Consider the following 23,260-nt stretch of genomic DNA (forward strand, 5'->3'; position numbering starts at 1 on the left):
CGAAATGGTCACTGCTCACCTGAGGGCAACTCAATCACCCTGGATACTAGAGTTAGGCATTCCTGTGGCTGGCTGCAGATCGGAGTCACCTGTACATCGAGAGGAACACCGTAGCAAACATCGGTAATCTTGTAGCATGGTAATGCCTTATTTAGATGAACTTGTGGCGACGTTAATGCGTTCCGTAGCAGGAAACACAACAGCCAGTAGATGTTCACTTCCCATTTCTGAACACTTTAATGATAAACGCCAAATGCATATGGATACCATTGCAGCAAAGCAGTGATGAAGGTTAACGTTCCAAAGGATAGGCCAGAGATGCACTCGTAACACGTTCTCAGATTTCCAGGAACGTGGTCAGAGTGAAGGAACTAAAGCTTCTGCTATCATTTTATTTACACAGGTCTGCAAGCAACATGCGCTGGTTACGGGTTAGTTTCCTGCCATTTGTGGGGTGTTGGGACCACACCAGTGGAGAGAGAGGAGCTTGACGTGAGTTTGTATTTTTGTCTGTATGCTAATTGCTTGTAAAGCGCCGATGCGCGACTGACTTGTGCTCTAAGTCTGGTTTTATACTGATATTATGCACCCATTTTTGGATTGATACCAGTTCAGAGAAAGAAAAGAATAAGAAAAGAACTATTATCATAAATCCTTCCTTGCAGTACCTCGCCATAACGGAACGGAAATGACGGTTACGCACTAATATTCATCTTTATTTTCTCTCTTAAGAGCCACGCGTGTAGAAACGTGAGCAAAAAGAGCTCTGGAAGGCTTATCGTTGTGAGAAAATTTTGGAAGCCGATAAATGGCGTAGCCTGAGCGCCATAACTAATAAGCCACAGGTGCATTTAATAGCCGCAGTCAGATTACTCAGATAAGTTATCAAAACTAGAAGAGACCCCACTGAATTTATGCATTTAAGAAAGCAGCCTGGGTGACAGAAATCACCGAATGTTACCATTTGGTGATTAAAATTAAATTCAGGAGACGTTGGCTGTAGCTGCAGGACCCTTGATAGTATCTGTGTATGTCCTGCCTGTTAAGCATTTATTCTACCCCCCCCCCCCCCCCCCCCCCCTCCGCCAAATGTAATGCAGAATGCGGGTTCGGGTCTTTAGGGTAACTGAATAAATATGCTTTCCGCTCTCTAGATAACGCCGTGGTCATGTTGTGAAGTAGCTATGCGAGTTAGGCAGCGAGCACGGAGGCGGTCAATCCATCTGTGTCATTACGGTGACCTTGTTTCGATTCAAATATCTGTCTAGGACTGTTTTTTAGCTACCAATTTTCGGAGCACATTTCTGATAAGCCCCAAAGGTACATGGAAGAGCCATACTCATCATAAGCCGACTGTCATTTCTGGCTCGTGACGAATGAAACTTGTCCTATGTTTTCTGTCACTCTGTGTCCGGTTTAAGGCGAGTAACGATCCCCCAAACCATTTTTGGGATGCCGATAGATGGCAGCACAAGCACTAAGTCACGATGTTGGTATCCTTTTCGAAAAAAAAAGTTTCCATTACGGGCTTAAGAGATTAGGGAGACAGAATAATTAACGGCAGGGAAGTTAACTAGGCAGTTCCAAGTTTGCTGCCCTATACGTGGGGAGCGGGATGTAAATAAATAAAGAGGTAAAAGGAATGTAGGTTAGAGAATAGTACTGAACATGTCCGTGGGGGCCATTACACTGGGAGAACGCATGCCGCACACAGAGACTCTACTGTGTTCAAGTCAAGCCTGTTGCCTTGAGTATTCACTAAACGCCTTGATGATTTCCTTCTCAGGCGGAAGTTGTGGCCATGGCTCAAGTACTTTATCTTCCGTTAAAGTACGACAATCAAGCCCCTGGAGCGATGTATCCATGTATACCCGTTTACTGTCAAACCGAAGGTAGCCGCACACTAGGTGCGGAATTCACGATTGCGGTTCTTTCATTTGCTGCGCTCTACGCCATGGTTTTGGTAGATGAGGCCAAATGGGACTATTTTTCTTCTAAACCATTTCTAAATGAGTTCAGCAGCTAGAATATGCTTCTACGCACATTTTCTTGAGAGGACATGCGGCGTCAGTACGTAGAAACTAACATTCATTTGGTTTATACAGAAGCGACACTAAAAATGCAGTTCGCTTTCAGTTCGCTACGATTGCGGTATCACCAACACGTAAGAAAAAAGCAAATAGCGCCAAATGTGTCCGCTGCTGAACGGGCACAAAACAGTAAGGTGACTACTCTTACTCGAACGCAATAGTTGCCAGCGGAGAGATTATGGAATAGCACCTCCATGGATAGACTCTGGAACAAAAAGCAAGGTGGGTGTTAAGAGGTTTGAAAGAAATGACCGAAGCATGGGCATAATCACTCTTTGAAGGCATCTTAATTGCAGGTTCGAATGTGTGGCGGACGATAAACCTAGCAATTCTTTTTCTATTTATACTCAACAATAGAAAAGATTACGGTGCACAAAAACATATACAAATATAAAATTGATGAAAGAAACATTCAATAAAGCTTCAATGCCACTTGTTGCTGTCTACAGTGGGTTAATTTGCGTTCTCTGCCGGTCTTCAGCAAACTGTCATTAATCGACAGCGGCTTGTATTCGTTCACAGCTAATATTTCGTGCGGTGTCGTTGGTGTTCGGCTGAAGATCCCAGGGATGCGGACCCGAATTCTGACACCACCGGAAGAATTTTGGTGAAGGCAAAATGCGAAAACGTCCATGTACTCTTCCACTCTAGCACACGCTTAGAAACCCCAGGTAGCCTGAATTATCCGACTCCTGCGCTAACGCCTCTCCACAGTCCATGCGTTGCTAAGTGACGTTAACTCCTCGATACCATTCCATTATTAAGAGCACTCGCCTAATGAAATGTCTTCTGACGTTGGTGAAATATTCGAAAGAGACGCAGTGCTTATAACGTTAAGGAACCTTTAATGCCAAGAATGCAGGTGCGTTATCATGCCGAGGAAGATAAAAAAATTGCCTTTTTTGCGTACCCTGTAGTTTCAACACTGACAGACAGGGGATTCCTAAAGGAGATATCTAAGACCGCAGATTTATGAAAATGTCATTTAGAGTCAATCACATTTCCTTTGTAATTATTAATTCCCCCCCGTGATGCCACATTCTTTGAGCCTTTACTGTATTGGTCCAAACCCCACTGATGACGGGTGAATGGCGCCTCTTGAGGTAATCACGGCAAAGCAAGAAAAAAATAAAAACGACAAAAATAAGGAATGATCTCCTTGCTATATCCTCAAAGAACGAAGAAAAAGAGCAAGAAGGGACGAAGCCGAAGCATACTTTCAATCATAAAGTAAATTGAGTATTATGAGAGAACCCTACCAGTTTAAGACCTCTGCAGAAAATGGAGTGCAAACATACAGCCTTAGCCTTCACTGAAATGTAGCGAAAAAAATTTAAAGCCAGTACTGAAACGCGGGAGGTGTCATTGTATAGTAAGAAGACACCAATGAGACGCAGCTTCTCGACAAAAAAAAAAAAACAAAAAAAAAACAAAACAAGAGAGTTCTATGGAGCAACATTTTTTTATAAGGCTGATTTATTAGGTGATTTGGTTGGATGCATGGCGCCAAGCATAAATAAATCTTCCATAATGCCATAATGTAAAGCAGGCCTTGTGTACAACCCATTCAAAAGTATGCAAAACGTCCTGCTGCTTAGCGTGCAAGAGCCGTGACGGCAGGCCAATCTAATTTCTACCAGGTACTTAGTACCAGAAAAGGTGTATGTTAAAAATTTAGGGCGAACTTTAACGATCTAAAGTGCGTGAGGCGAAAGCCTTTCCATGCAACTCTGGCTACTACTGTGACTTGGATTGGCTATTCATGGCTAATTAGTCATGACTGATTAATGACTAACTAGTCATGACTGCTTAGTGAATGACTGCTTCGTGAATAACTGGTCATGACTAATTAGTTTGACGGCTGAATGACTAGTTAGTCATGACTATTAGCTGACAACTGGTTAATGACTAGTTAGTCATGACTTGTGACTAGTAATGACTAGTTTTGATTTTCACTTCTGATGTAACGAACGGACGGACAGAGTCACGGCCGCGAGTATGAGCTAATAAAGGATTTCGCCTTAAAGGTGCAGTGAAGAGGAATCTGAACCCGTCTTTTTGCAGCGGAAACTCAATGTACACGTTCGATCATTCTTAGAAACTCAGATTTATTGCCCTGTGTGGCCGATTTCCCTAATTAAAGCGAATTAACGTCTGGTTCCCGCATTTTTTTTTTAATTCTCCCCGTACGGTGGGCGGAGTCAACCAACGCGTGGAGTGCCTTTCACCCAGTCCCGTGGCGGCTTGCCGCTCTGCCATCGGCGGAGTAATACGTAGTAATCCGTAGTAGCAAATAGTCCGCGCGTAGTTTTATTTCTGGGGGCTTATTTTGCGGCTATATTAACTGCGAATGAAACTACTTATTCACTGAAACTTAAAAAACAAAATAAAGCGAAGGCAAAGCCTCCACGGAGCTGGCTGAAAGGCACTCCATGCGTTGGTCGACTCCGCCCATCGTACGGGGAGAATTCAAAAAATAAAGGCCGGAGCCGGACGTTAATTAGATTTAATTAGGGAAAGCGGCCACACAGGGCAATAAGTCGAAGTTTCTAAGAATGCCCGGAACGTGTAGATCGAGTTCCCGCGGCAAAAAGACGAGTTCAGATTCCTATTCACTGCACCTTTAATATGGTGGACCAGTCTTTGAAGAACGAGTTTTATGAGCACTACCATATTTAGGACACATAATCCACCATAATCGCTCACTATTTCCACTTCCTTCTCAAGAGCTTACCAATGACTCCGTCTTCTGCCTCGCAAACTTAATGTAGTCCGTGCGGCAAAACTCCTGCCGGTCCACCACTGCACTGCCGTTCGCCTGCCACAGGCCCACGCGGAGCTGCTCGCAACGGGGCGCGCTCTCCCGGAACACGACCACGGACACCTGGATGGTGCTCCTGCAGAGATGTGTGGACTGATCTCGAATCCTGGACTTAGAGTGACGAAGCACACCACTTTCGGTGCGTAGTGTAAACATGACAGGGAACATTCGAAATTTAACAACGCTGCAGAGTGGAAGCAATGAGATAGGAAAGGTTGCGTGGATGGAGCCGGACAGAGCTAATAGGGTATCATTGTGAGATAACTTCGTCCTGCCACAGAGTGAGCGAACCTTTGGTGATTATGGTGACAGTGTACAGTGAAGTAGCTTAGCTACCTTGGCTTCTGCCAGAAGGAAGGGAATAGTCCAAGCACACACTATTACCCCCTTTTTTCCGCGTTCTAGTGAATTCGCACAAAAATGACTAATAACAATTGTCATACAGAATTAACTCGGCCATCATTACTTATGCCAGCGTTTGCCCTGCCATGATCTTAATTTTTCGTGCGGCTCCGTTTGCTCGACTGTCACCTCGGATGACACATTATATAAATATAGCCCTACTTTCTTGTTTATGAATGCAGTCATGCTGTTGCGATACTTTCTTTTCATTGCGCAAGAAGTATAGGAAGGAAGGGAAAACTTCATTTTCACTAATGAAGCTTTTTCCTGCGGTTTGGGGGCATCTTCAGAGACGTCTTGGTTCTATCCCCAGGAGCCTTTTCCGTCGAAGTCGTCCGCCTCTAATCAGTGGTCAGTTGCCCTCAGTCCAGGGCTCCGCAGGCTACTGCCGCCCGTTGAGCTCGCTGTACCAGACCTTGTTGGTCTTCACAGCGGTCGCTGGACAGCAGAGTCTCCCATTGCTCCGCGCTTGGGTTTTGTATTTTAATCATCTTTTGGCGAAAAGCCATGGTTTTTCTCTTTCTCTGTGTGTGTGTGAAGCCTTTACTGCAGCGTCCCTAGCGGATCGAAGCAAATCAGGGCACCTTCTAGCGACTCTCTGAGCCCAGAAGTATCTCCTCCAGAACGTCCTCGGTTAAAAAGTGTAATGGACCAGACCGGTAACCCGCCTCTATGGCTAAGTTGTTAGGGCACTAAGCTACTGAGCCGGAGTTCCCGGGTTCGAACTCGGCTGCGGCGACCTCGTTTCGTTGGAGGCGGAACGCATAGGCGCCCGTGTGCTGTGCGATGTTAGTGCACGTTAAAGATCCCCAGGTTGGCGAAATTATTCCGGAGACCTATACTACGGCCCCTCTTGCTCTCTTCTTTCATCCCAACCTTCCTCTCTCCCCTTACGGCGCAATTCGGGTGTCCACCGAGATATAAGACAATTAGTGCTCCATTTCCTTTCCTCAAAAACCAATCTTCAGTTTTCAGTTTCAGACCGGCGTCACAGAACGCGACACAACTGGGAAGGCGAAGAATACAAGTGGAAACTGTAGCAACGCCTCAGAAGATCACACAGAGCTTCAGGCTCACCGTTCCAGCAAGGAAGCCCTGGGACTGAACCCCGTATCACAAGTGGTTAAGGTTGCTCCTGATCCTCGTCTTCATGCTGGAACTCTGGAGCCGCACGTTACCCTCACCCGCCACCCGAAAATATATTTATACTTTTGCACGCCTAGACGATGAGCTGGATTGCTTCCAGGACGCTGCGTTTTTTTTTCCTCCTTGGATTTATGTTCCGGCTTCTGGCAAGTACCGATGGCTGTCGCTGACTCACCTAAAACCGCCTTCGTCATCCCCGACGGCTTGTCGAAGTTTAACGCGATGCCTTTCGGCCTCTGCAATTCTCCAGCGTCATTCCATTGAATGATGGGCGATATTCTCACCGGGCTCAAAAAATAGACATGTCTGCTATCTGGATGGTATTGTTTTTTCCAAAGATTTTCCTTCCTATCTAAAACGTTTTCAGAGCGTTCTAACGTGCATTGGCGACGCGGGGCTGCAACTGAACGTGAAAAATGTTACTTTAGTGCAAGGAAGCTCACGATCTTGGGCAATATAATCTCGGAGGATGGTGTTCATCCTGATCCTGCAAAACTTCGCGCAGGTGCTTACTTTCCCAAACCAACTACCTTGAAAAAACTCCAATGTTGTTTTATTGGCTTGTGTTCATATTTCCGATTGTTCACAGGCATTTTCGGCTGCATCATTTTCTCTTTAACTCAGCTTGTCACCGGCAGCCAGAACCTCTCATCTTGGTCACTCGCTTGTGATGCCGCATTCAATACCTTACGTCGTCCCCTGGCCTCTTCTCCTCCAATCCTTAGCTATTTTGACCTCGATGCACCGACCGAAACATATACTGAAGCTGACGGCATGAACCTGGGAGCTGTTCTCGCCCAACGAAAAACGGTATTTCCGGAATGTGTTGCTTGCGCCATCCGTACGCTAAGGCGGAATCTAACTATTTTCTAACTGAAAATGAAGGTCTCGCCATCATTTGGGCGATGGGCAAATTTCGCTCCTACGTCTATGGCTGCCCGTTTTACGCCTTTCCCGACCATCACGTCCTGTACTGGCTGTCCTCTGAGAGGATCAATCTGGCCATCTCGCCCCTTGTGCTTCACGTCTCCAGGGGTACGGCATCCACGTTATTTTTCGCTCTGGGCGCAAGCATTCCGACTCGGACGCTCTCTCCCACTCACCACAGCCATGTGATTACCGCTTGGACGCCGTCCGTGTTTCTGATTTCTAGTCCCTTGACATCGCTGACATGCCTGCCGAGCAGCGGATGGATCCTCAGATTCTCTCCACCTTGAACTTATTGTCTACTCCCTCACGGCGTCGTCCATGGCAGGCGCTGCGCCGTTAAGCTCATTACTTAGCCGTCCGCGACAGACTCCTATACCGCCACAGTTACCTCCTCGACAAGTGGAAATGGCTGCTGGTTATTCCTCAGGAGCACAGACCTTTGGGCTAGTTGGTTCATAGCAGACACGTACAAGCGCTAAAAAACACGGACAGAGAAGAGACTTGGAGAGACTTGGAAGCGCTCGTGTTGTCCAAGTCTCTTCTCTGTCCGTGTTTTTTAGCGCTTGTACGTGTCGGTTATTCCTCGACACCTGCGTGCTGACAACTGTGCCCCAATTCACTCTGGCTACAACTGCGCCCACGCCGGCGTGTTGGAGACGTATGCTCGTCTGTGTCTACGATACTATTGGCGTGGTATTTATGTACCGCATTGTTCGCCACTTCATGCACTCATGTCCTCCCTGCCAACTCCAAAAGAACTCCTCCAGTGGGCTCGGCAGCGCAGCCACGATGCATACGCCTCACCTGCCTTTGCTGCTTTTTGTGAAGATGGTCGCTTCTCTTCAGCTGAACGCTGCAGAAGAACCCTACCCCGGAAACCAGTCGACAACGTCCCGCTTGCAGCTTGAGCTTCCGCGCCAGACAGTGCCGATTCATCGCTGGAACATTCCGGACACACCGCCCGACGCACTGCACTCCTGCCCGGCGCTACCTTTTCCCGATATGAATTACCTCTGGCCACCACCCTCGTCATCACCTTGGACAACCACATCGCTACTGCCATCACTACTGCTCCTTAAAAGGCGGGCGGAAATCTACTCGGTCTCCAGTGGGCTCGGCAGCGCAGCCACGATGCATACGCCTCACCTGCCTTTGCTGCTTTTTGTGCAGGTAACCAATCGTTATTCTTTGTACGCCCCGCGTACCTCTTACGCCGCATTAATAGTGCTGCCGAGCCCACGGTTTTGTGCTTCTGTTGCTTATGACTACACCTGTTTGTTTTTGAATCTGCTTAAATTATGCGGTGATGTTGAAGAAAACCCCGGTCCCAACACTCGTTCCAACGATCCTAAAGATTTATCTGACGTCTTAGCTGTCCTTGATGAAATCCGTGCTGGACAAGCATCTTTGCTAACTGATGTTAAGTCGATTAAGGCCACACTATCGCAGAACGAAAAGACATTCGACGATATTAAAGAACGCCTCAGTAAAATAGAAAATGACTGTTCTAATCTTCTCGCGATGAAGGCGGTCGTTGAGGATGTTCAAGAACTTGCAGGGCAAAATGCTAATCACATTAAAGACCTCACTCAAAGAATTGATTATAGTGAGGACAGAGCACGTCGTTGCAACCTTTTGTTTTACGGCCATGACGACAGCGCGGGTGAAACGTGGGCACAATCGGAGGAAATTGTTCTACGGCACTGCAGTACTGATCTAGGTATCACTTTGCAGCCTAGAGATATCGAGCGCGCACATAGAATTGGCACCAGTCAACCAAGCAAAAAACGACCGATTATTGTCAAATTCGCGCACTTCAAAGATAGAGACAAAGTGCTGTCATGTGCTGGAAAACTAAAGGGAAAGAACTTCAGCATATCTGAAGACTTTTCACCCAGCACTCGGTTTGCACGAAAACAGCTCATTGCATTCGGCAAAGGCCAACCCGGTAAATGGAAACTTAAGTATAAAAGATTAGAGATTGACGGAAAAACATATATTTTCGACCAGGTGAGCCAAAATGTCATTTTACGACCTGCATAGCTACGGGCTAAAGCGCACCAGAAATTAAATCGTAGCTGTCTTTCAGTTCTATACGCCAATATTAGAAGCATCATCCCAAAACGTGATTCTCTTATCAGCCTCATTAACACCACCGATAGTAATATTGTTGTATTAACTGAAACATGGTTAAACTCTTCAGTTTCCAATTCCGAATTACTTTCTCCCTTAACTAACTTTGATGTATTCCGGCGTGATCGTTCTGGTAAACGTGGTGGAGGTGTCCTTATCGCCGCACATAGCAACCTACAGTGCACTAGCCTCGACATCTCCTGCCCACTTGAGGCTGTTTTTCTCTCCTGTTCCGCTACTTTCCCAACCACAACTATAGCAGCATTTTACCGACCGCCAGATGCTGACAGTTCCTTCAATGCGCATTTTCATAACGCACTCGAGGACTTAACTAGGTTACGCCCCCATGCCCCCATAATAATCGTTGGAGATTTCAACTTCCCCGCTATAACCTGGACGGATATGACGCTAACAACAGCGACACAGAGTACTGAAAGTGATTTCGTAAATTCATGTCTCACATTTGGTTTATCGCAAATGGTACACTTCGCAACCAGGCAAACGCATACATCAGCTAACATTCTCGACATCATCCTCACGTCACACCCAGATAACTTCTTGTCGGTTTCGCAGCTTCCCATGCTTAGCGACCATGTAACGATTCATGCAACTTATGAATGCCACATTCCACATTCCGCTAAACTTAAGAAGAAAATTACCTTGTACGATAAAGCCGATTATGGAAAAATTAATGAAGCACTCTGTGAGTTTTGTAACTGGTTCCTAATCGACTTCCACCAGCGCTCCGTTGACACCAACTGGAAACTCTTTAAAAACAAAATGCAAGCTCTTATCCATGCGCATGTACCTACTGTCCCAATAGCCGAGAAAACACAATCCCCATGGTTTGATAATGCTCTGAGCCGTCTGTATAAGAGGAAAAAACGATTATTCCGCCTTGCGAAAGGGTCTTGTAATACAGGAGCTTGGAACAAGTATTACGATGCCGAAAAAACATTTGATTCCTTGGCAAAATAAAGAAAACGATCTTTTTATTCAACTACCCTGCCTTCAATGCTACGTAATAACCCCAAAAAATTCTGGAAACTTATTAACCCCACTTATTCCAAGCCCTTGTCTCTGCTCGACCATGATGGAACCACTGTACCAGACCAGGACGCTGCCCCAGTTTTGAATTCAACATTCTGTTCTGTGTTTACGCGTGAACCCGATACCACCTTACCAGTTTTTCCGTGTTTTGATGACCCTTTAATGCCTGACTTAATATTTGAACCTCGCGGAATCCTGAAACTAATTGAATCACTCAAACTTACTTCTTCTGCTGGTGTGGATGGAATTAATGCCAAAATATTAGTTAATACCAAGCACATCTCAAGTATCATTCTAGCTCATATCTTCCAACAGTCCCTTTCTTCAAGCACTGTTCCACAGGATTGGAAGGTAGGCAAGGTCATTCCAGTCCCGAAAAAAGGCCCTTCACAGTCACCCAGTAATTATCGTCCTATATCTCTCACTTGCGTTTGTTCTAAACTAATGGAACATGTAATTCACTCGCATGTCGTAAACTTTTTATTATCTAATAATTTCTTTCATCCCAACCAACATGGGTTTCGTAAGGGTCGCTCTTGTGACACTCAGCTAGCATTATTCATTGATGATCTTAGTTCTAGCCTCGATAATAACATTCCCGTTGATGCCATATTTTTAGACTTTGAAAAGGCTTTTGACAAGGTTCCTCACAAACGGCTATTTTTAAAACTTTCGTGTCTTAACCTTGATATGCGCATATATGAATGGATATGTGATTTCTTAACTAACCGCCAGCAGTTTGTGTATGCTAACAATACCGCCTCTTCCAGGTCTCCCGTACTTTCAGGTGTGCCTCAGGGTACTGTACTTGGTCCTCTACTCTTTCTAATATATATAAATGACATTGCTTGAAACATCCCATCTTCCATTCGCCTATTTGCCGACGATTGCATTATTTACCGTCTTATTAACCATCAAGCCGATGCTCATGCCCTCCAAACTGACCTTTCACACATAGAAACTTGGTGCAAAACATGGTTAATGTCCTTGAATGTGAAAAGAACTTCGTTAATTTCTTTTCATCGGCGACGCACTTACCCAACTCCTTGCTACGTACTTTGCGGTTCCGTTATTTCTCCGACATCAACATGTAAGTACCTGGGAATTAACATATCGCATGATCTTTCTTGGTCCACCCATATCACTGCCATTACTAATGAAGCTAATCGTGTCCTGTCTTACTTACGACGTAATTTGTCAGTAGCTTCTTCGTCTATTAAAACTCTCGCCTACATAACGTTGGTTCGTCCCAAGCTGGAATATGCATGCGCAGTTTGGGACCCTCACATTTCTTATCTAACTAAAGCACTTGAATCAGTGCAAAACCGTGCTGCTAGATTCATCCATTCAGACTACTCTTATCATTCTAGTGTGACTGCCATGAAATCAAGAGCTAACCTGCCTGACCTCGAGCTGCGACGCAAAATCTGCCGACTAATCCTTTTCCACAAGTTTTATCATTCATCCCTTGCAGATCTAAAACCAGCTCATCACGTGTCTCCTCGCACCAGTCACAGCAAAGCCGTTTATCCCCCCCCGCGCACGCACCACTGCGCACCTTCATTCCTTCTTTTCCCAGACTGCAGTAGACTGGAATGGCCTGCCTGCCGATGCCGCACCAGCCCCGTCCATTTTAAACAAGCCATTGAAAATGTTCTGTTTTAAACCCCATGTCATTCATTTCAGATTCATTTTTTTTGTACTGTTTCCCCTCATGTAATACCCCTATTCAGGGGCATTTGAGGTGTACAATAAATAAATAAATATATAAATAAACTCTCCTAGCCACACAGCCGCCTCATTGCAACCGCTGCCTTGCCTTCGTCGACCTCTCGGCCGCGTCGGAACAGATCTCTATGTCCGCCCACTTCCGACCACCGCCGCTAGCAATCGCTGGGTGATGGTTGCCGTAGAACATCTGACGCGTTGCGTGGAAACATCGCTGCTGCCGTTTGCCTCAGCCAACGGTGTTGCGTCCTTCACCCTTCATCGTCTCGTTCTGTGTCACGACGCCCCACAATAGCAGCTGAGTGACAGCGGACGTATATTCCTTTCGAATGCGGTAGACCTGCTTGAGAGCGCACCACCGTAAAACTGACGGCATTACCAAGCACTTCAGCCGTGCTCTCAGTGACATGCTCGCCATGCACGTTGACTCTGCTCACTCCAACAGCGACCGAGCCCTTACCTTTATCAAATATGCCTATAATACCGCTACGGAGTCTACGACAGGCTTCTCTCCTTTTTTCCTCCTTTACGGCTGTGAACTCACGTTTACTATGGACATAATTCTACGCTATAGTCCTGGCTCCTCTGAAACTACTCTCCTTTTCTCAGCCCATATGTGCGCTGAAGAATGCTGTTAGTTTGCCCGCTCTTTCACCAGTGAGCACCACTGGCACCAAAATCCGAGCCTGGAACCCAACGACCCTGCCAAATCATATCCATCCGACTCTCTCGTTTGGCTCTTGGCCCCTTCCGCCACTCGTGGCTTATCAACGAAACTGTTTTCCTGCCACCGCGGCCCTTACGATGTAGTTAACCAAACCTTCCAAGTAAACTATGTTGTCGATCCCATCGCGTCTTCAGACGATCGTGGCCGCGCCAGTGACACTGTACACGTTGAGCGCCTCAAACCTTGCGAGGAACCGCTCTTTGTTTCCGCTCCAGTAAGTCGCCAGGATGACACCTTTTTTTTTGGCGCGGAGTTATTGTAATGGACCAGACCGGATTCAGAGAAGGCAACACAACTGTGAAGACGACGAAGACAGGTAGCAATTGTACCAACATCTCACAGGATCACACAGAGCTTCCGGCTCAGAGTTTCACGAAGGAAGCCCTGGATCTGAACCCAGCATCGCAAATACATCTCCGATCTACGATTCTCCAGCACAAAACCTACAGAAGGCCTCCTCCCTCCAGAAGCCCACGGAGAAATCATTTAAGGCGCAATTGGGATGCATACATAATTTGATAGCCAGTACATTTTTTTTGTACTCGCTCATTCGCGTTATATTCATCTCAGACGACAACAGCTCATGATGCTAAGCGGAGGCACGGCAGCCTGAGAATATCAGAATCTTTTTTAACGGCTGCAAGAAGTCACTTGTCTTAGAGATGACTCATGAACAATTCCGAGGAAATAAAACAGAAGCTTCGTTCTTGGGTGACTAAAAAGAAGCCAAAGCCCAAAAGCCAAATACCACCTTGTTTGTATCCACGTTTGATACTTCTGGCGTTATAACCACTGCCGTAGTTTCGCACTCCTGAACTACTCATAACGACATAAGTTGTGGCAACACTGTATTGCGTGCAATAACGCAGATTGTGAATAAACAATTTTTTTTCATGTAAAACTGCATGTTTTGAAAAAAGCGCAAATTAACTGTCATAAGACCATGCATATATAGAATCCAACCACCCTTTCCACCGAGAGACGAACAGAGCTGAGTCGTTCGCTCGAGGCATGGCTCTTCCATATTTTTCTTGACTGCAGTCTCCCAGGACTCGCTAGTTGGCGATTTCACTCAGCGAATGTAAGGTACTTTGCTCAACCGAGAGAGTAGTAGCAACGCTTTCCTGATACCTTCTGTTATCTCGAAGCCTTGGTATCAGTGCGGCAAACTGCGTTGTTGACAAAAGGGACCATTTAGTCATCAGTTTGAAAATGCCATGCGGCAGTGGCTAATACTTATAAAGAGGGAAATTTCTGAGTTAACTCAAGAAAGCCTTTATTATTATTATTACTGATTAGCACTAAAGAGGCGGAGAAAGTGCGGAGCAACCATACTGCACAGGTGAAGCCGCAACATGCTGCTGCTATGGGTGCTAGAGGGAGACTCACTTAGTGTAGGAGCCTTCAAGGTCAATCGTCCCGTTCCACTTTAGACATGCTGTCGGGGTCTGTATGCTGGTCGCAGTGACGTCATCTGAGAAGAGAACAGAAAAAAAAAATGTACTGATCTTGCACGTGCAGAGACAAAGAGGAGGATATTTGAGGCAACCAGAAGACGGTTTGAGTTCGTTACCCTGCGCTGCTGGGAGGGAAAAGCAGTAAAGACAGGGGTAAAATAACCATGGCGGACAAAAGTTAGGGTCGTTCTTGAGAGAAAGTGCAGCATAGCCATGGCGTGCTAGCAGTAACACCAAACCAGGAAAGCAGCAGCGTAGTTAGTAGAACCAAAAATGAACCTTTATTCATAGGTGTAGAGCGTATTTATAAGTAGCCGAGTAGCAGGAAGATAGGAAAGAACACGTGTTAGTAGCGATAGTCCGAAGCCCTGAAGTATCACCAGATAAGGCGATAAAAGAATGTGCGGGCACTTCGAACACACACGTGAAGTTGCAACATTCATTCCTCCTAAGAAATGAAAGCGTTGCACTGTCTTGCGTTCTCTTGTTGAGCGTCTTGGAGTTTGTTGGGCGACAGCTGTATTCAACGGGGCCACCGGAATATCTGGTGCCGAAAAATCTGGAGAACCGGAGCTATTTGGGATGCGCCGAGCAGTCATGCCTTCATCCGGGCTCACCGTTTCTGGATGCTGTAGTTGTGTTGCCTGGTCTGGCTCACTGCGATGTGTGGTGGTTGTAGTTACTGCCGGGTCATAGCCTGGTGCTTCTGGTCGCGGGCGGACCTTGTCTACATACCGCTGGAAGACTCCGTCCGATGTTTCCACGGTCATCATTCTCACTCCAGACGTCGCTTTCACATGGCCAGGCGTCCACTTGCTCCCCGCACCATAATTGCGGGCATACACCTCACTTCCAGGTAGTGGCAGCCTGTCATCGTTGTTCTATTTTGGTCCCGGAAGTGCTGGAGGAAAGCATGTGTCCAAGCGTGAGCGTGTTTGTTAGGCCAAAATCAGCTCTGCTGGGATTTACCCGATTTTGGCGGAGTCCTCTGGCAGTTAAAAAGCAACCGTACTAGGTTCTCATCCAGGTTTCCTTTTTCGAAGGCCATCTTTTATAGTTCGCACTGCCCTTTCCGTAGCCCGTTGTGCTGTAAGCGGTGCGGGCAGGGCACTATTATTTTTATTTCTTTTAATGGCCCACACTAAAGCTTGCCCTTTCCGTCACACCATTAGACTGGGGAGAGTATGGAGCGCAACGAAGGTGCACAGTGTTGTTGTTTGCCAAGAACGACGCGAAGTGTTGACTGGTAAACTTGATCCCGTTGTCAGAAACTATCGTGCGAGGTATTCCAATTCTGCTGAAAATGTTCCGGAGACAGTTAATGGTGGTCTGCGGTGAAGCATGCGACAAAGGTATTGCTTCGAGCCATTTGGTATGTGCGTGTACTACTAGGAGTATCATTTTTTCCGCAGATCGGACCAGCGTAGTCATTGTGAATACGGAACTACCTTTCGTCTGTTTCAGGCGAGTTAACGACGGGTGGCGCGGCTGGCATCGGCAAATTTTGCACACAGTTCTGACACTGAGCAGATACCTCTTCAATATTTATGTCGAGGCCTGGCCACCAGAACAAAGAGGGTGGGAAAGATTTCATTGCAATGAACCCTGGTGCGTTTCATGTAGAAGATGCGGCACTAGCTCCCTAGTGTCGGTCGGTATTATAACCCTACTACACCAGTACACCAGTTCATGTGCTACGGATAGTTCGAGCGTACGGTCAAAAAACGGCAGTACGGCCCGGGTCATTCCGTTTGCGTTTCTGGGCAACCCATGTAGAATGTACCGTTTGACCTCGACCAGGACAGTGTCCGAAGACGTTAATGCCTTCAGCTCACGCGTTGTTACGGCGCCATAGTTAGCTGGTTCAGCGACAGCACATATTCGGGCCGCTCACCGTCGTCGTCAGCTTCCGGAGATCGCTGTGGAGGTCGGCTCAGGGCGTCAGCGTTCATCATCTGTTGTCCTGTTGCGTACTGTAGCGGGTATAAGTAGGCCCCCAGGCGGAGCGCCCAACGTTGTATCCGTGCGGCAGCCATTGTGGACGTCTGGTTGTCTGATCTCTGCAGGCCCAGCAATGGCTAATGGTCAGTCACCAAGGTAAATCCCCGACCTAGAAGGTAGTCACGGAATTTCGTGACGCCGAATACCAGCGCCAGTGCCTCTCGCTCGAGCTGTGAATATCTGCGCTCCGCATTCTTTTAATGTTCCCAAGCGGAAACCGATGGGCCTGCGATCTTTACCAGTCGCGTGAAACAAGACAGCTCCTTACAGAAAAACGTCACATTTAAGTTTTACTTCCTTCGAAGGGTCGAAATGAACGAGAACCTTGGCTGTTTTAAGGTTTTGCTTGGCCCGATCAAACGCGAGCTCTTGAGGATGTTTCCACTGCCAACGTGCATTCTCTGAAGTTCATTCCCTGAAGTGCATTCCCTGCACTCCCTGATGAAGCCCTGAAGGATCCCCAGATAAGGCGATCAAAGGTGTGCGCATTTAGAAAACACACGTGAAGTTGCAACAGAAAGTAAAAACCAGTCGCTCAAGCGTGACGCCACACGATGCGCAGAAGTATCTGGTGAGCGCTAAAGAGTAGCGATCGGTGCAACCATCGGCCGAAAGTTTTTCTGGACTGCACAGTTTGTCTAGTGCACCGCCTAACGTTTGTATCAGTGCTGAAGGGTACACATTCATAATCTAGACATTATTCTAGCTGACCACAGCTGCAGTTCCTGAGGGAAGCCTGTCGGCCACACCAATGAAGAATAAGCACTGTTTTGTAAAAGAAATTATGACTAACAGATGAAACAGCAAAGCTCCTTCATGTTTCTGTAGAAAAGGTAGAAAACTGTGCTGTTGTTCATGATGCGAAGAAGCTTGATCAGAACAAGTGCAGTGGTTTCGAGACTTCACCAGACCGAGTCGATCTCGAGGCACGAGCGTGTGTATGCTGGCAGAGGTAAGTTGCTTGCGTCCGGGTGACTAGACTCAATCTGCTACCTTCCATTTGTTTTTCCAATTCTCTTGAATACAATTTTTATGACTAAGTTTGCTATATTTGTGCATTTCACACAATGAATTGCAATTCTTGTGCTCCTTAGCCTCTCTAGCCACAAGCTGTCCATTGTCGAACTCGCGTACAGCGATTGTCAAAAGTTTTCAGGACAGTGAGTTTGCTTTCAGCCCCGTGGGGCTGCATTCGAAGCAGCCGTCTAGCTGTAATTTAATGTGAGGTGAGGAAAGCCATTGCCTATGCCTTTCAAAGCCCTTCGGTCTTCAAAGGTACTGGCAGCCTTCCGCTATGTGGCACCAAAGCAAGCTGTGGGGAGCGAAGACTTGTGACCAACAGCGTACATAATGGCACTATAGTCCAAGGTAACTATGAGAGACAAAAAAAATTTAAAGCAGTGATATCTACGCATAAACAGATCGAATTAAAGAGATTGCAAATGAGAAAAATGTTAGCATAATATTTTCTGCTTAAAAAAACTTGGGTGTCTTCAAAAAAGTCGACCTTCTATAAGCCTGTTGTGGCCTTGCCAGTTCCCACCTTTTGTAGCGACGCATTTCTTTTTGATTTCATTACGCCGAGAACCCCACCGAGAGGAAAGGAGAAAGCTCGCATGAGTAATATTGAGGAAATTCAAAGGATATGTACTAAGTGAGTGTTCAGGAGGCGTGTATAAAACAATACAAAATTATGAACAAAATGCTGTGTGACATACTTGGAATTAGTTATTACTACACCGTTATGAGATATTTGTTGCACACGCTTTTTGCTTTGCAGCAATGTCAATGAGATTATTATCAAGCATGATAATAAACATAGTACTGGCATGATTTTTTAGAATCAAAGCCCACGACGGTCCTCATACAATGACGAGCAGTTATTGAGCGCTGTAGGGAAGACGTACAGCCCCCGTCAAAAGTGTACAGCCCAAGGGGTTTGCTTCTATATAGTTTAGCAGCACGTCTAACAGTCCAAAGCTTGGGAACATTAAGGACGCATAGCCATTCTTCTTTCGAGAGATTACGGTCGCTGAGGATGCATAACGAGGCATGCAGCAGGCCTCACAAGCAAACCCCTTGGGCTGTATACTTTTGACGGGGGGTGTACATTTCGTGCCCCATTTTTCTTCACGCAGATTCCTAACCGTGACGCAAAACATTTTGATCAAAAAGCGCTGGCTACAAAAAACATCTTGACGCCAGACTTGTGCACGTTCTGCGTGGTAATGAGTACACAGCGAGCAAACGAAATTTGGCCAGTTTTCAACACTAGTCATTTCAAGGATTCAAGCAATCAACAACGAATCCTAGCTGTTATTTACTTTAGATAGCATGGAACAGTGTGTTATTTTCTTTATTCTTAACAATGTAGTATGTCTCATCCAAAGCGGCATTCTGTTTTCCCTCATTTCATCGCAACTTGCCTTTCACCCCCTCCTTAAGCGGCAGCCTTTGCACTGCTAGGTCTAATTAGCTGCCTTTGCTTCTCTCGTAATTCTCGGATTGCAGCCCTTTGGAGTGCTTGAGAAAGGTGTCTATTAAAGTAGCATGCGATAAGTATCCTTTTGCGAAGTGTTACGCTTCGCGCTATGGTTTCTTCTCGGTTACTGTCCTTCGGGGGGATTATTATTCGGTGTTTTCTTGTTTTGTCTTCGTGCTGTCCGAGCTCATTTGCCCCGGCATCTGCCATAGTTATCGCTCTGGTTTTCTCGCTTCATTTGAAGAAAAAAATGCGCACCAGGCACGTCACTTTTGGCAGCAATGTGATAAAATACTGACTACAAAGGAACGCTGAGTAAGTGCCATGTCCCGCCATCTTTTGTATGCGTAAAGTAGCACGGAAGATTAACCATTATATACCTTGATGGGCTTACCAGACTTTTCCTTGACTTCTGCCGGTAGCTGCGACGTATAATTGCCGTTGGGCGATATCACCTGCGCCAATTAAAAATGAACAAGAAGCGTTCGACATCTCATGCGTGTAGCACTGCATCGAAAAATTTTCTTTTATTTTTAAGAACTGAAAACATTAAGTAAGTTTTATATGATGCTAGAAAGCTGGTATGGTATATGGGGTTCAATGTCCCAGAGCGGCATGACCTATTAGGAACGCCGGAGTGGAGCAGTCCGAAATAATTTGTGACACGTTAGTTTCCCTAACTTTTACTTGTATCGCGCAGTACTTGTGCGCCTAGTGTAGATGCAGACTGTATAGGGAAGATGCAGAGAAAATACTCGACCTTTATAATCGTTTGGCTTGTCTCAACTCCTGGGATGACGCTGCAAACCAGAGGAATTTGTATTTTGCTTTAAAAGGCCCAACCAGGACATGGTATGAGGATCATGAAGTTGATCTCCTTTGGGACCTCCTGCTCATTGTTATTGTTACATGTTTATTTATTTATTTATTCAATAAGCCCCTAAAGGCCCTCAATCGAGAGTATTACATAAAGGGGAGCAATGACACACAACGCAAAATAAGAATGAGCAAGCGCCAAGGTGCAATACATAAATACAGAAAGCACATGTAGAAAACAAAACAAGAAGCAAACAAAAACCTGTAGTATACATTGTAATTTACACGAAAAAAGAACAGATAGTGTTTTAGAGGCATAACAACCGCAGGAACAAAACAAAATAACAAAACAGCTGAATGCAGCATGTGGTACAATCAATTAGTAAAGCTAAACAGACATTTGGGTTAAGCCGCCGCGGTGGCTCAGTGGCTATGGTGCTCGGCTGCTGACCCAAAAGACGCGGGTTCGATCCCGGCCGCGGCGGTTGAATTTCTTTGGAGGAGAAATTCTAGAGGCCCGTGTACTGTGCGATGTCAGTGCACGTTAAGAACCCCAGGTGGTCGAAATTTCCGGAGCCCTCCACTACGGCGTCTCTCATAGCCTTAGTCGCTTTGGGACGTTAAACCCCATAAACAAACAAACAAAGACATTTGGGTTAGAAGGTCCTGAAACTTGTTAACATCCCTTTCAGAAGCGATGTGTGATGGTAGATTATTCTTGTCAACTATAGTACATGGTATGAAAGAGTTAGCAAAAGAAGAAATGTGGCATGATATGCGTTTAACTTTCAGCGGGTGGTCGCGACGTGGAAAAAAAGATTCAGGTGATTGAAAAAAATAGTCATGGGGCAGAACATGATGGTAAAGTTTATGGAAAAGGGTCAAGCGTGATAGTTTGCGGCGATGTGATAACGAATCAAGTTCGGCGCGAGCCTTTAGTGCGGTGACGCTAGTATGACGAGAATAATCAGAAAAGATGAATCTAACGGCACGGTTTTGCAATTCAAATTCCAGTTCCAATTAAAGCAACAATAAATAACCGATTGATTGATTGATCTTGTTTCAGTTTCAAGATCCAACTACGACGGACACTCTCAAGAACTGCGCGGAAGTAACAAGCGGAACACTGCTTCAGTCCAGGTTCAGGCTTCTGAACGAGTCTCTGGTTGCCTATGTGGGAGAAATGAATGATAAGCACGGATCTGCCTTCGTGGTACTCAATATGATCTAGAAAAAGTATGTACGCTTCTTTATTAAGCAAACAAGAGAGGGGGGATGAGGGGCTCGTTATAAATATGAGAGAAGCCAACAGCCACAGAAACCAAGGGAAACAAGGTTTTTTTTAAAATTTATTTATTTATTTTGTGCTGTTGTTCAATATTACTGAATATGTTATCGCTTCAGCTAATTGATTAGAAAAGCAGAAGAAAAAAACAACCTCATGTTGTTGTTTTTTTCTTCTGCTTTTCTAATCAATTAGCTGAAGCGATAACATATTCAGTAATATTCCAAATCGAACAACACCACAAAATAAACAAATAAATTAAAAAATCCATTGTGTCCCTTGGTTTCCGTGGCTGTTGGCTTCTCTCGAACGCTTCTTTATGTGAGACATCAAGGAGCTATTTTTTGCCAGCCTCGCAAAAAATCCTCCCAAAAGCGTCGCTGAATTTATCCAAGAAGCGTGGACCACCTAAAGACACTCGACGCCCTAACTCGTTAGTACAACCGCCCGGCATCATTTTGTGCAATTGAGTCAGATATAGCGTCCGCCACCAGGAACGGCTTGCAGGAAGCTATCCGTGAAACTGACCACGATGAAATGCATCGACTACTGCCGTCTTGTTCAAAGCCTCAAACCGCGACTCTCATGGATGTCATGTTGCCCAGTGTGCGCTTAACTCCCTCTCAACGAAAGCTGCAACGGACGCTCAAGCCATGGCTTACCACGCTTCAGAAATCAATCCAGAGCCCCGACGAGACACTCCAAGCCTCCTGCGACGTAATTAAGCAGTGCTAGACCACAGCCCTCTAGCTCCTGCCCTCGTATCCTACGAACGACTCTCCAACTCCAGGAAGCGCGATTCCTGGAGAACTCATGACAACAGCCGTCTATGTTTTCACTGAGCTGAACCAATGGCTATCCTTCGGCACTGCCCCTACAGAAGAATAGGTCCCTCGGGGCCACCCATGCGAAGGACCACGGGAATTGACGGCTACCTGCGCCGAGCAAAATTCGTCACGACCCGTTCTACCGATTACCGTCGCCCTCAGCCTTGCGGTTCTCATCGCCTGCACCCAGCTATGCAACGGCCTCCCGAGGACGGTCCCTAGCCTGAGTAAGGAATTATTCAAAAGTAAATCTTTGCGGTGATGTTGCTTGACGAAACGACGAAGATCCTCCGTCGCCGACGGCACAACGCCACGCCACACTCGCGATGACAACGCCTCAAAGGACGCTCAGCCCTTTAACGACGCCAAGCAACAGAAACTACAACGAAAGACAGCGAATCGACAGGAATGAGCCTCTTTCCTGTCTCTTTGCTGGGCGCCGTTGTAATGTATCCGCAATGCTGACATCCGGCAAATTCGAGTTCCGGCTACCGGGATAACATGTCGTACGGGGACATGAACAACTGACAGGGAACTGCATGTCGACAGCCGAAATGTAACCACATTGGTCGACACGAGAGCAGACTAATGTAGTATCATTGGACCATTCGAGGCTCATCTCATGAACGTAACAACCAGCTGGGTTGACCCTCAGATTCGCACTGCTGTAGGCCACGGCATTACCTCGTCAAAACTCTGCACTGAAAGAGTAACATTTAACGTACTCATATGCCTTACTGCTTCCGTAGTGCTACAACAGCGCTTACGTAACTTGATTCTGGGCATGGATCTCTTGACTCACTGAGCGATGATTCACTTACCACAATCTCGACGAACGAGGTCGTACCGCTAAAATCGACGCAGAAGAATTGCACGAAGCTCACTGTACTCTAAAAAGGAGCGAGCGTGCCGTCCCGTACAAACATTCTGGTCACCATAGCCGTTAAGGCTGCCAAAAACATAGATGATGCCTAAGGAAGCGCGCAGCTCGAAGGATTACTAGGGATTGCAAAAGGCATAGTCTGTTTTACAGTACATGCCAAACTGCTGGTGACTAAGCTCAGCTAAAAAAAAACATCTTAACAAAGGCTTGAGCCATCGCCTTCTTGGACAACAGTGGCCGAGGTGAGCAGTTGACCCGGAGTCAATGACCCGACTAACAAAAACCCCAAAGCCACCCTTCTAGAATAACTCAGCCCTGCCCCAGCGTTGACTACGATTTCGGTAGAACAAACTTTAAAGTTACAGCCACTCTTTGCTTCCTTGTGAAAGGTTCAAAGAACTTCTGTTGACAAGCATCGTATTAGAACCGTTGAAGAGGCTCGCCCTTTCCTTCAGAGCTCCTAACAAGTGCCGATGCGAGAG

The 23,260-nt window shown here is 46.2% G+C and overlaps 1 protein-coding gene across 5 annotated transcripts in view; it reads right to left on the reverse strand.

Moving 5' to 3' along the window:
* The window catches only part of LOC149336898 (uncharacterized), a 106,896-nt gene that overhangs the window by 11,180 nt on the left and 72,456 nt on the right, over positions 1-23,260 (reverse strand). For 3 of the 5 annotated variants that reach the window (XM_089553200.1, XM_089553198.1, XM_089553201.1), the window contains 6 exons: positions 19,348-19,422; positions 16,379-16,544; positions 14,417-14,501; positions 4,825-4,987; positions 2,239-2,295; positions 20-89 (listed from right to left, as the gene is read on the reverse strand). In XM_089553200.1, coding sequence (XP_089409326.1) covers positions 20-89; positions 2,239-2,295; positions 4,825-4,987; positions 14,417-14,501; positions 16,379-16,544; positions 19,348-19,422 — 616 coding nt within the window. The remainder of the gene's footprint in view (positions 1-19; positions 90-2,238; positions 2,296-4,824; positions 4,988-14,416; positions 14,502-16,378; positions 16,545-19,347; positions 19,423-23,260) is intronic. The other 2 variants (XM_089553202.1, XM_089553199.1) reach the window with 2 other exon arrangements.

This window comes from Amblyomma mixtum, chromosome 7 (assembly GCF_055824585.1).
Source record: "Amblyomma mixtum isolate Tamu chromosome 7, ASM5582458v1, whole genome shotgun sequence".
NCBI classification, from domain to species: domain Eukaryota; kingdom Metazoa; phylum Arthropoda; class Arachnida; order Ixodida; family Ixodidae; genus Amblyomma; species Amblyomma mixtum.